A 14,286-nucleotide genomic window follows, 5' to 3' on the forward strand; every position below is an offset into this window, starting at 1 on the left:
GTTTCAGAGTTGGGATTGTGTCCTGGAAATTCAATTTACATCTTAACACCAGGTGAGGGGCTACAGAAGCTAAACAGTAACAGCCATTTTCATTTCATAAATCAGTAGTACATATGGAAATAAGCAACTGTGTAATACATCTCATCAGAAAAATCTGCTTCTTACTCTGCCAGAATTGATCGGTATCAACATTCTCAATTCTGAGGTAAAATCTGTATTCAGTGAAGACTTTCCTATTCCCACAAAAATGTAGTTTTAATGCCAATTTTTTTTCATTTTTACGAGCCTTAGCAGGAGAAAATGGACCCCAATATTTGTTGTGCAATTTCTCCTGAGTACTCAGATACCTCATATATGGTACTGAGCATTTTTAACCTTTAGGCGATTCACAGAATTGTAACATTAGGCCGAATAAATGGAAAATTAAATTTGTTTCCCCTAAATGTTGCTTTGGCCCCAAATTTTTAATATTCAAAAAAATTAACTGGTGAAAATTAACTGTACGATTTATTACAATATTTTTATGAGCACACCAATACCCCTATATGTGGTCAAAAACTACTTTTGTGATGAAGAAGAAGCTACTGCAAAACGTGCGTTGGGGTGAGGGGGAAGCGCGGTCTATCCTACTATTCTTTACTGCATATGTCACATTGACCTCCTCGTGCCTTGTTGACAGAATCCCATATATTGTGCAAAACTGATAATTTATAAAAGCCTAAATTGGTTTACACTTTAGCAGTTATTAACACCTTAGTATCATATTTCTACCTCATATTTATAGATTGACCAATTCTTCTCCCTTCTGGGCACTCTGTTCTTGTAAATTGCATTTTTAATTCTCTATAGGTTGTTTTAATCTTTATTAATAAAATATGGTTTTATAATTGAATTCTGCATTTGATTCATCCGCTATCTATATGTAAGTCCGAATTGTGTGTTTATAAAAAGACATTGGTCAGGATTGGAAAATTTGACCTGGTCAGGAAGGTGAAACCAGGCTCGAGGGTGAAGGAATTAAGTACCACCAGTGGCAAAATGTAACTGAAATTATGCAGAAAGCACTAAGCGTACTTTCACATTGTCTTGCGTGTCCCCCATGTCGGGCATATGTCCGATATCCCCAGCAAAATATCCGGAAGTAGTAGACTGCTGTAGGCGTAAACTCCCGAAAAATATGCACGGCAGAGCGCACACTCACTCTGCTGTCACCATTACAGTCGATGGCCCCGTCGGCGCATACATCTGTTTTGAGGGGTATTTTGGACGTATGCCCTGACGGTGACACACGATGCAAGGTGAAAGCACCTTAAAGGGAACCTGTCACCCCGTTTTTTGAAGATGAGCTAAAAATAGCGTTAAATAGGGGCAGAGCTGGGCGTTACATTAGTGTCTTTGTGTGCCTTTATTACCCACCTATGCTGCCGAAATACCTTTGTAAAGTCGCCGTTTTCTGTTGTCACTCACGCTGGTCTGCTCCTATGGGCGTGGTGACAGCGCTGTTTCTCCCCCAGAATCCTGCTCATCATTACTTTGGTGGCGTAGTGGTGTGCGCATGTCCAAAAGGCGAATCCACTGCCCAGGTGATGAAAAACAGCGCGATCTGCGCTATTCAGCCGTTTACCGGTGGGCGCGGCCATCTTTCCTGTGGCCGCGCGTGCGCAGATTGAGCGCTCTGCTGCCCGGGGCTTCAGGAAAATGGCCGCGGGATTCCGCGCGTGCGCAGATGGAGATCGCAGCGGCCTTTTTCCTGAAGCCCCGGGCAGCAGAGCGCTCCAGAGCGGCCACAGGAAAGATGGCCGCGCCCACCGGTAAACGGCTGAATAGCGCAGATCACGCTGTTTTTCATCACCTGGGCAGTGGATTCGCCTTTTGGACATGCGCACACCACTACGCCACCAACGTAATGATGAGCAGGATTCTGGGTGAGAAACAGCGCTGTCACCACGCCCATAGGACCAGACCAGCGTGAGTGACAGCAGAAAACGGCGACTTTACAAAGGTATTTCGGCAGCATAGGTGGGTAATAAAGGCACACAAAGACACTAATGTAACGCCCAGCTCTGCCCCTATTTAACGCTATTTTTAGCTCATCTTCAAAAAACGGGGTGACAGGTTCCCTTTAAGACCATCACAAAGTATGTGGGCAGCCAGCATGTGAACCTTGGTCACTATGAATTTTCATCCAGTATCATATGTGTAATAATATGCAATGAGTTAAATTTGTGCATAAAAACACAGTACGGATTTCCTACTTGCAATGTAGAATGTAACGCATAAGTAGGAGAGACATGTCCACTCACGGCGTCTCCTTCTGCTAATCCGTCTCGTTGGGTGTTCAGTCTATTGTTTGCTTATATACATACGTGTTGGGTTTGCAGTGCCGCCATCTGTGCCTATATCTAAGCGGCATGATGTAAATGGAACAGCTTGCTTTGCATACAACAGAAATAAACACTGTGTAACAGAAGTCCCGCAAGTCGTACCAATGAGAATGTTCCTCTAGTGTTTTCACCGGCTCATTAACATTCCTGGTATCCCAGAACTTCACTTTGCAATCATCTCCACAACTGGCCAAGTAGTATTGTTTGTTGGGATTGAAGTCGAGGTCTCGAACCAGCTGTCCATGGGCATTGTCTATGCAGTAGATCTGTCTGGAAAAAAAAATAAACAAATCACTTTGTGTAACCGGTGCCATCGCTAACAATACACAGAGACATTTCTCCAGGAAACATAATCTGGCGCAGCCAATGCTGAAAGAAAGCCAGGGATAAACAATGCAGAATGGCTTTTCAGAATAGAAGTCGGTTATATTTTAATTATTGAGCTGTGGATGAGCAAATGCTGAGAAATCCCCCAAATACAACATGTGCCACAAAGGCTTCTTCAAAATATTTTAGCAGGTATCAAGAAAGTAATCAAGAAACTTGCCATGGAATCCTGAGCCTGGTCAAAACATGATCTTTAGAGTCCCCACCCTCCAGCCGCTGACTGACAGCCTTCTTCTATCTACAAAATGAAGGGAAGAAAACTTCCATTCAGCAGCTAAAAGGCTCATGAATAAGCCAAACTCCAGGCATCACAGAGGAGACCTCCAAAGAATAGATACCGGCAGTCAGAAAATTCACTAAAAATATTCCCACATTTGGACAATCCAAAAAATACAGCGGTAAAATCAATTAAAAAAGAATCATCTATATATATAATTGTCTAAGGGTCACTTCCGTCTGTCCTTCTGTCTTTCTTTCTTTCTGTCTGTCACGGATATTCATTGGTCGCGGCCTCTGTTTGTCATGGAATCCAAGTCGCTGATTGGTCTCGCCAGCTGCCTGTCATGGCTGCCGCGACCAATCAGCGACGGCCAGAGTCTGATTACTCCCTCCCTACTCCCCTGCAGTCAGTGCCCGGCGCCCGCTCCATACTCCCCGCAGTCAGTGCCCGCTCCATACTCCCCTCCAGTCACCGCTCACACAGGATTAATGCCAGCGGTAACGGACCGCGTTATGCCGCGGGTAACTCACTCCATTACTGCCGCTATTAACCCTGTGTCACCAAGTTTTTACTATTGATGCTGCCTATGCAGCATGAATAGTAAAAAGATCTAATGTTAAAAATAAAAAAAATAAAAAATCATTATATACTCACCTTCCGCCGCCTTTCCTGCTCCTCGCGACGCTCCGGTGACAGCTCCATGCAAGCGGCAGGTTCCGGTGCCAAGGATGGTATGCGAGAAGGACCTGCCATGATGTCACGGTCATGTGACAGCGACGTCATCACAGGTACTGCGCTCATACCAACCCTGGGACCGGAAGCTGCCGCGTGCACCGCACACAGGGCCAGGACTTCAACGGGCCTTCGGAAGGTGAGTATATGTTTATTTTTTATTTTAAGTCTGTATACTACGTGACTCTGTGCTGTATACTCCGTCGCTGTGCAATATACTATGTGGCTGGGCAATATACTACGTGGCTCTGTGCTGTATACTCCGTCGCTGTGCAATATACTACGTGGCTGGGCAATATACTATGTGACTGAGCAATATACTACGTGGCTGGGCAATATACTACGTGGCTGGGCAATATACTACGTGGCTGGGCAATATACTACGTGGCTGGGCAATATACTACGTGGCTGGGCAATATACTACGTGGCTGGGCAATATACTACGTGGCTGGCCAATATAGTACGTGGCTGGGCAATATACTATGTGGACATGCATATTCTAGAATACCCGATGCGTTAGAATCGGGCCACCATCTAGTACATTATAAATATGTACCACATGTTCATGTGTTCTTTTTAAGAGCTCTAGATTTTTTCCTCGTTCGGATATTCAAGTTTTTTCCTCTCTCTCTTTTTTTTTTTTTTTTTTTTTAACAATAAGTAGGGAAAATTGTATATGACGTACAGTGGCAAAAATAAGTATTTGACACACTGCCGATTTTGCATGTTTTCCCACCTACAAAGAATGGAGAGGTCTGAAATTTTTATCGTAGGTGCACCAACTGTGAGAGACAACCAAAAAAAAAAAAAGAAAATCACATTGTAAGATTTTTACATAATTAAAAAGCATTTTATTGCATGAAATAAGTATTTGATCACCTACCAACCAGCAAGAATTCTGGCTCTCACAGACCTGTTAGTTTTTCTTTAAGAGGCCCTCCTACTCTGCACTCATCTGTATTAATTGCACCTGTTTGAAATCATTATCTGCATAAAAGACACCAGTCTACACACAATCAGTTATAATCCAACCTCTCCACCATGGCCAAGGCCAAAGAGCTGTCTAAGGGGAGAAGGTTGTGTGGTCAGATGAAACCAAAATAGAACTTTTGGGTATCAACTCCACTCACTGTGTTTTGAGGAGGAAGGTTGAGTACAACACCAAGAACACTGTCCCAACCATGAAGAATGATAGGGGAAACATCATACCTTGGGGGTGTTTTTATGCAAAGGGGACAGGACAACTGCAACGTATTGAAAAGAGGATGGATGGGGTCATGAATCATGAGATTTTGGCCAACAACCTCCTTTCCTCAGTAAGAGCATTGAAAATGGGTCGTGACTGGGTCTTCCAGCTTGACAATGACCCAAAAAACACAGCAAGGACATCTAAGGAGTGGTACCGTACGAAGCATTACAAAGTCCTGGAGTGGTCTAGCCAGTCTCCAGACCTGAACCCAATAGAAAATCTTTGGAGGGAGCTGAAACTCAATGTTGCCCAGCGACAGTCCCAAAACCTGAAAGATCTGGAGAAGATCTGTGTGGAGGAGTGGGCCAAAATCCCAGCTGCAGTGTGCGCAAACTTGGTCAAGAATTAGAGGGAACGTCTGACCACTGAAATTGCAAACAAAGGTTTCTGTACAAAATATTAAGTTCTGTATTTCTATTGTATGAAATACTTATTTCACGCAATAAAATGCAAATTAATCATGCAAAAATCATACAATGTGATTTTCACATTTTTTTAAAAAGAATTTGTCTCTCACAGTCGAAGTATGCCTACGATAAAAATTACAGACATCTACATTCTATGTAGATGGGAAAACTTGTAAGATCGGCAGTGTATCAAATACAGTGCCTTGCGAAAGTATTCGGCCCCCTGGAACTTTTCAACCTTTTCCCACATATCATGCTTCAAACATAAAGATACCAAATGTAAATTTTGGTGAAGAATCAACAACAAGTGGAACACATTTGTGAAGTGGAATGAAATTTATTGGTTATTTTAAATTTTTGTGGAAATTCAAAAACTGAAAAGTGGGGCGTGCAATATTATTCGTCCCCTTTAACTTAATATTTTGCTGTGCCACCTTTTGCTGCGATTACAGCTGCAAGTCGCTTGGGGTATGTCTCTATCAGTTTTGTACATCGAGAGACTGAAATTCTTGCCCATTCTTCCTTGGCAAACAGCTCGAGCTCAGTGAGGTTTGATGGAGATCGTTTGTGAACAGCAGTTTTCAGCTCTTTCCACAGATTCTCAATTGGATTGAGGTCTGTACTTTGACTTGGCCATTCTAACACCTGGATACGTTTATTTGTGAACCATTCCATTGTAGATTTTGCTTTATGTTTGGGATCATTGTCTTGTTGGAAGACAAATCTCCGTCCCAGTCTCAGGTCTTTTGCACACTCCAACAGGTTTTCTTCAAGAATGGTCCTGTATTTGGCTCCATCCATCTTCCCAGTCCCTGCTGAAGAAAAGTAGGTCCAAACCATGATGCTGCCACCACCATGTTTGACAGTGGGGATGGTGTGTTTAGGGTGATGAGCTGTGTTGCCTTTACACCAAACATATCGTTTGGCATTGTTGCCAAAAAGTTCGATTTTGGTTTCATCTGACCAGAGAACCTTCTTCCACGTTTGGTGTGTCTCCCAGGTGGCTTGTCGCAAACTTTAAACAACACTTTTTATGGATATCTTTGAGAAATGGCTTTCTTCTTGCCACTCTTCCATAAAGGCCAGATTAGTGCAGTGTACGACTGATCGTTGTCCTATGGACAGACTGTCCCACCTCAGCTGTAGATCGCTGCAGTTCATCCAGAGTGATCGTGGGCCTCTTGGCTGCATCTCTGATCAGTCTTCTCCTTGTTTGAGATGAAAGTTTAGAGGGACGGCCGGGTCTTGGTAGATTTGCAGTGGTATGATACTCCTTCCATTTGAATATGATCGCTTGCACAGTGCTCCTTGGGATGTTTAAAGTTTTGGAAATCATTTTGTATCCAAATCCGGCTTTAAACTTCTCCACAACAGTATCACGGACCTGCCTGTTGTGTTCCTTGGTCTTCATGATGCTCTCTGTGCTTCAAACAGAACCATGAGACTATCACAGAGCAGGTGCAATTATACGGAGACTTGATTACACAGAGGTAGATTATATTTATCATCATTAGGCATTTAGGACAACATTGGATCATTCAGAGATCCACAATGAACTTCTGGAGTGAGTTTGCTGCACTGAAAGTAAAGGGGCCGAATAATATTGTACGCCACACTTTTCAGTTTTTGGATTTCCACAAAAATGTAAAATAACAAATAAATTTCGTTCAACTAAACAATTGTGTTCCACTTTTTGTTGATTCTTCACCAAAAATTTACATTTGGTATCTTTATGTTTGAAGCATGATATGTGGGAAAAGGTTGAAAAGTTGCAGGTGGCCGAATACTTTCGCAAGGCACTGTACTTATTTTCCCCACTGTGTAATATATATATATATATATATATATATATATATATATATATATACTGTGTTCCAAATTATTATGCACAAAGAGTTTAGGAGTGATAAGGTTAGAATTTTTTTGTTTGTCACTTAAACTCATTGATGGTGATGTGTGTCAGGGCTCTTTATATCACTGAAAGCAATTGCAGATATCTGTGCAAATTAGTTTGGCAGGTGTGTCCAAATAAAGGCAAGACTACTTAAGAAGGCTGTTCCACATTATTAAGCAGCCTACATTTTTTGCCAAAATGGGAAAGAAAAAGGATGTGTCGGCTGCTGAGAAGCAACAAATTGTGGAGTATTTAGGTCAAGGCATGACTACAATCAACATTGCCAAGACACTTCATTGTGATCATCGCACAATCAAGAAGTATGTAGCTGATTCCCAGCAAACACGTGTGCGTGCTGATAAGGAAAAATTGAGGACTCTTTCCAACAGGCAATTGCGTAAGGTTAAAAGAGCAGCTGCAAAAATGCCTTGTCATAGCAGCAGACAAGTTTTTGAAGCTGCTGGTGCTTCCAACGTCCCCAGAACAACAAGATGCAGGGTCCTTCAGAGGTTTGCAGCTGTGCGTAAGCCATCCTGTCGACCACCTCTATCCACTGCAACAAGCAGAAACGGCTCCAGTGGGCCAAACGATACATGAAGACTGACTTCCAAACTGTTTTGTTCACAGATGAGTGCCGTGCAACGCTCGATGGTCCAGATGGATGGAGTGGAGGATGGACACCCCAGGAAAACATGGCTAAGGCACCAACAAGAAGGAGGTGGAGTAATGTTTTGGGCTGAAATCATGGGGAGAGAGATTGTCGGCCCCTTTATGATCCCTGAAGGGGTAAAGATGAGCTCCATAATCTATGTGGAGTTTCTAAAACAACACTTCCTGCCATGGTTCAAGAGGAAGAACCGTGCTTTCCGCAGCAAGATCATTTTCATGCATGATAATGCACCGTCTCATGCTGCAAAAAACACATCTGCATCTCTGTCTGCGATGGGCATAAAAGAGGACAAACTTATGGTGTGGCCACCATCTTCCCCTGACCTCAACCCCATTGAGAACCTCTGGAGCATCATCAAAAGGAGTGTCTATGATGGCGGGAGGCAGTTCACATCTAAGCAACAGCTCTGGGAGGGTATTCTGTCCACATGCAAAACAACTGAAGCAGAAACCATCCAAAAACTGACAAATTCAATGGACGAGAGAGTTCAGAAGCTTCTTTTGAGCAAAGGGTCCTATGTGCAAATGTAACATCACCTAGAATAAAGTTTTCACTTGAAAACTGTTTGATTTAATTTTGTAATAAGCTGATAATGCTTATAACTTCACAATTGGCCATTTTTTTGTTCAAAATTAAAAAAAAAGGTTGAAAACTCTGCTGTGCATAATAGTTTGGAACATGCATTTTGAGTGTTTATTTTTTTTAAAAAGATACTGTTTTCATAGGCAGTTTTTTCCAAAACATTGCAATTATACTAGAATAGTAGATGACTGGAAAATAACAATGACTGCAATTCAGATAGGTAATTTAGAGAAAATATGAGGAAATATTATTTGCATAATAATTTGGAACACAGTGTGTATATATATATATTATATATATAGTATATATATATACATACACACACAAGCATGTATGATATATACACACATATAAGCATATACACACACACACACACACACACACACACATATGGATATATACATGTACAAATACACAAATGACAATTTTCTATATAATTTTTGGACACCGGAGGGGCTAGAACCAGCTGTGGCTATTTTCTTTTTTTTCTCTGTAAATTTTCTACTATTTACTTTACAGATTCTGCTCCCATCGAACAGGGATCGGACTGCTTGAGCTGACTGTGGCTCTCCTGGCTGAGCGTAAGAGCTGCATAGAAATATATAAAGCTGTCACGCATGAGTCAGGGGAGCCACCGGCCAGTCCTTGCATTGCAGTCTGATCTCGGTTCTATTCATACGGCCGTCTGACTGTGTCCCTGTAAAGATTTTAAGTGGTAATCTAAAGCTGGCTGGATCACTGAAGAACATGTTCTGGTTAGGTTCAGTGCCACAGCACTCCTCCAAAGCCGTCGTGGCAAAGCTGCCTACGCTAGCAGCATTAGAGTAGGCACATTTAAGGCCAGGGGTGCAATCATGCTGCTGGTCCAAAAATTCATCTTCTGGAGCGCACTCCACATCGGCAAGCAGAAAGACGAGAGGCTAAGAAGTGATGTGTTGCTGTAAATTAAACATTATAATGTTTTAATAAAAATGTAAAAGAATATAAAAATCTATAAAAGTGTGGGTTATTGATTAAGCAGAAGAAAGTCAATAATTCATCAACATAATAAAAAAACTTGATCAACATACCGGTAATTAAAAATATTCTAATCATGTTGATGAGATTTTTTATTACATTTAGCAAATACCGAAATCATTGGGCTCATTCTATACTCACACTTTTGTTTTACATATATATTTTTACACTTTTTTTGCAATCCGTTATCTGGTACATATTTGTAATGCAAAGCAAAAATCTTTTTAATGTTTTATTGATTGGACTGGGTTATGTTTTTTGACTAATAATTTGAATAATACCGTATATACTCGAGTATAAGCCGACCCGAGTATAAGCCGACCCCCCTAATTTTGCCACAAAAAACTGGGAAAACTTATTGACTCGAGTATAAGCCTAGGGTGGGAAATGCAGCAGCTACCGGTGAATTTCAAAATTAAAAATAGATGCTCCATACTGTTCATTATGGCCCCATAGATGCTCGACATAAAGCTGTGCCATATATAATGCTCTGCACAGTTCATTATGGCCCCATAGATGCTCCATAGATAGCTGTGCCATATACAATGCTCTGCACCTTTGATTATGGCCCCATAGATAGCTGTGCCATATATAATGCCCTGCACCTTTGATTATGGCCCCATAGATAGCTGTGCCATATATAATGCCCTGCACCTTTGATTATGGCCCCATAGATAGCTGTGCCATATATAATGCCCTGCACCTTTGATTATGGCCCCATAGATAGCTGTGCCATATACAATGCTCTGCACCTTTGATTATGGCCCCATAGATAGCTGTGCCATATATAATGCCCTGCACCTTTGATTATGGCCCCATAGATAGCTGTGCCATATATAATGCCCTGCACCTTTGATTATGGCCCCATAGATAGCTGTGCCATATACAATGCTCTGCACCTTTGATTATGGCCCCATAGATAGCTGTGCCATATATAATGCCCTGCACCTTTGATTATGGCCCCATAGATAGCTGTACCATATATAATGCCCTGCACCTTTGATTATGGCCCCATAGATAGCTGTGCCATATATAATGCCCTGCACCTTTGATTATGGCCCCATAGATAGCTGTGCCATATATAATGCCCTGCACCTTTGATTATGGCCCCATAGATAGCTGTGCCATATATAATGCCCTGCACCTTTGATTATGGCCCCATAGATAGCTGTGCCATATATAATGCCCTGCACCTTTGATTATGGCCCCATAGATAGCTGTGCCATATACAATGCCCTGCACCTTTGATTATGGCCCCATAGATAGCTGTACCATATATAATGCCCTGCACCTTTGATTATGGCCCCATAGATAGCTGTGCCATATATAATGCCCTGCACCTTTGATTATGGCCCCATAGATAGCTGTGCCATATATAATGCCCTGCACCTTTGATTATGGCCCCATAGATAGCTGTGCCATATACAATGCCCTGCACCTTTGATTATGGCCCCATAGATAGCTGTGCCATATATAATGCTCTGCACCTTTGATTATGGCCCCATAGATAGCTGTGCCATATATAATGCCCTGCACCTTTGATTATGGCCCCATAGATAGCTGTGCCATATATAATGCCCTGCACCTTTGATTATGGCCCCATAGATAGCTGTGCCATATATAATGCCCTGCACCTTTGATTATGGCCCCATAGATAGCTGTGCCATATATAATGCCCTGCACCTTTGATTATGGCCCCATAGATAGCTGTGCCATATATAATGCCCTGCACCTTTGATTATGGCCCCATAGATAGCTGTGCCATATACAATGCCCTGCACCTTTGATTATGGCCCCATAGATAGCTGTACCATATATAATGCCCTGCACCTTTGATTATGGCCCCATAGATAGCTGTGCCATATATAATGCCCTGCACCTTTGATTATGGCCCCATAGATAGCTGTGCCATATATAATGCCCTGCACCTTTGATTATGGCCCCATAGATAGCTGTGCCATATACAATGCCCTGCACCTTTGATTATGGCCCCATAGATAGCTGTGCCATATATAATGCTCTGCACCTTTGATTATGGCCCCATAGATAGCTGTGCCATATATAATGCCCTGCACCTTTGATTATGGCCCCATAGATAGCTGTGCCATATACAATGCTCTGCACCTTTGATTATGGCCCCATAGATAGCTGTGCCATATACAATGCTCTGCACCTTTGATTATGGCCCCATAGATAGCTGTGCCATATATAATGCTCTGCACCTTTGATTATGGCCCCATAGATAGCTGTGCCATATAAAATGCTCTGCACCTTTGATTATGGCCCCATAGATAGCTGTGCCATATACAATGCCCTGCACCTTTGATTATGGCCCCATAGATAGCTGTGCCATATATAATGCCCTGCACCTTTGATTATGGCCCCATAGATAGCTGTGCCATATATAATGCCCTGCACCTTTGATTATGGCCCCATAGATAACTGTGCCATATATAATGCCCTGCACCTTTGATTATGGCCCCATAGATAGCTGTACCATATATAATGCCCTGCACCTTTGATTATGGCCCCATAGATAGCTGTGCCATATATAATGCCCTGCACCTTTGATTATGGCCCCATAGATAGCTGTGCCATATATAATGCCCTGCACCTTTGATTATGGCCCCATAGATAGCTGTGCCATATATAATGCCCTGCACCTTTGATTATGGCCCCATAGATAGCTGTGCCATATATAATGCCCTGCACCTTTGATTATGGCCCCATAGATAGCTGTGCCATATATAATGCCCTGCACCTTTGATTATGGCCCCATAGATAGCTGTGCCATATAAAATGTTCTGCACCTTTGATTATGGCCCCATAGATAGCTGTGCCATATACAATGCCCTGCACCTTTGATTATGGCCCCATAGATAGCTGTGCCATATAAAATGCCCTGCACCTTTGATTATGGCCCCATAGATAGCTGTGCCATATAAAATGTTCTGCACCTTTGATTATGGCCCCATAGATAGCTGTGCCATATACAATGCCCTGCACCTTTGATTATGGCCCCATAGATAGCTGTGCCATATAAAATGCCCTGCACCTTTGATTATGGCCCCATAGATAGCTGTGCCATATATAATGCCCTGCACCTTTGATTATGGCCCCATAGATAGCTGTGCCATATAAAATGCTCTGCACCTTTGATTATGGCCCCATAGATAGCTGTGCCATATACAATGCCCTGCACCTTTGATTATGGCCCCATAGATAGCTGTGCCATATACAATGCCCTGCACCTTTGATTATGGCCCCATAGATAGCTGTGCCATATAAAATGCCCTGCACCTTTGATTATGGCCCCATAGATAGCTGTGCCATATATAATGCCCTGCACCTTTGATTATGGCCCCATAGATAGCTGTGCCATATAAAATGCTCTGCACCTTTGATTATGGCCCCATAGATAGCTGTGCCATATAAAATGCTCTGCACCTTTGATTATGGCCCCATAGATAGCTGTGCCATATACAATGCCCTGCACCTTTGATTATGGCCCCATAGATAGCTGTGCCATATATAATGCCCTGCACCTTTGATTATGGCCCCATAGATAGCTGTGCCATATATAATGCCCTGCACCTTTGATTATGGCCCCATAGATAGCTGTGCCATATATAATGCCCTGCACCTTTGATTATGGCCCTATAGATAGCTGTGCCATATATAATGCCCTGCACCTTTGATTATGGCCCCATAGATAGCTGTGCCATATACAATGCTCTGCACCTTTGATTATGGCCCCATAGATAGATGTGCCATATATAATGCTCCGCACCTTTGATTATGGCCCCATAGATAGCTGTGCCATATAAAATGCTCTGCACCTTTGATTATGGCCCCATAGATAGCTGTGCCATATATAATGCTCTGCACCTTTGACCTTTGATTATGGCCCCATAGATGCTCCACATAAAGCTGTGCCTTATATATAGTGCTCTGCACCGTTGCCCCATAGATGCTCCACATAAAGCTGTGCCTTATATATAGTGCTCTGCACCGTTGCCCCATAGATGCTCCACATAAAGCTGTGCCTTATATATAGTGCTCTGCACCGTTGCCCCATAGATGCTCCACATAAATCTGTGCCATTGCTGCTGCTGCAATAAAAAAAAACAAACACATTCTCACCTCTCTTGCTTGCAGCTCCTCAGCGTCCCGTCCCGGCGTCTCTCTGCACTGACTGATCAGGCAGAGGGCGGCGCGCACACTATATGCGTCATCGCGCCCTCTGACCTGAACAGTCAGAACAAGAGGACGCGAAGACAGAGCGGCGCCCGGCGGGTGGAACGAGGGAAGGTAAATATGTAATACTTACCTGCTCCCGGCATCCCGCTCCTTCCCCCGGACAGCTGGTCTTCGGTGCCGCAGCCTCTTCCTCTGTCAGCGGTCACCGGCACCGCTGATTAGAGAAATGAATTATGCGGCTCCGCCCCTATGGGAGGTGGAGCAGCCTATTCATTTCTCTAATGAGCGGTCCCACGTGACCGCTGAACAGGGGTAGAGCTGCGGCACCGAAGACTGTGGGACGGGCAGGGGGAGCGCCAGGAGCCCCGGAAGCAGGTAAGTATGCCTCAGCGCCCTCTCCCCCTCACCCGCCGACCGTGACTCGAGTATAAGCCGAGGGGGCACTTTCAGCCCAAAAATTTGGGCTGGAAATCTCGGCTTATACTCGAGTATATACGGTAAATGTTTGAAATTTCTTAGTGTCGGTATCTATTATTTGATTTTT

General features: G+C 43.1%; 1 protein-coding gene across 1 annotated transcript in view; it reads right to left on the minus strand.

The window, feature by feature from the left end:
- EIPR1 (EARP complex and GARP complex interacting protein 1) overlaps nt 1-14,286 on the minus strand; it is a 285,030-nt gene that overhangs the window by 33,814 nt on the left and 236,930 nt on the right. The window contains exon 7 of the mRNA XM_077291375.1: nt 2,487-2,654. Coding sequence (XP_077147490.1) covers nt 2,487-2,654 — 168 coding nt within the window. The remainder of the gene's footprint in view (nt 1-2,486; nt 2,655-14,286) is intronic.

The sequence above is a fragment of the Ranitomeya variabilis genome, chromosome 2 (genome assembly GCF_051348905.1).
Source record: "Ranitomeya variabilis isolate aRanVar5 chromosome 2, aRanVar5.hap1, whole genome shotgun sequence".
NCBI lineage: Eukaryota > Metazoa > Chordata > Amphibia > Anura > Dendrobatidae > Ranitomeya > Ranitomeya variabilis.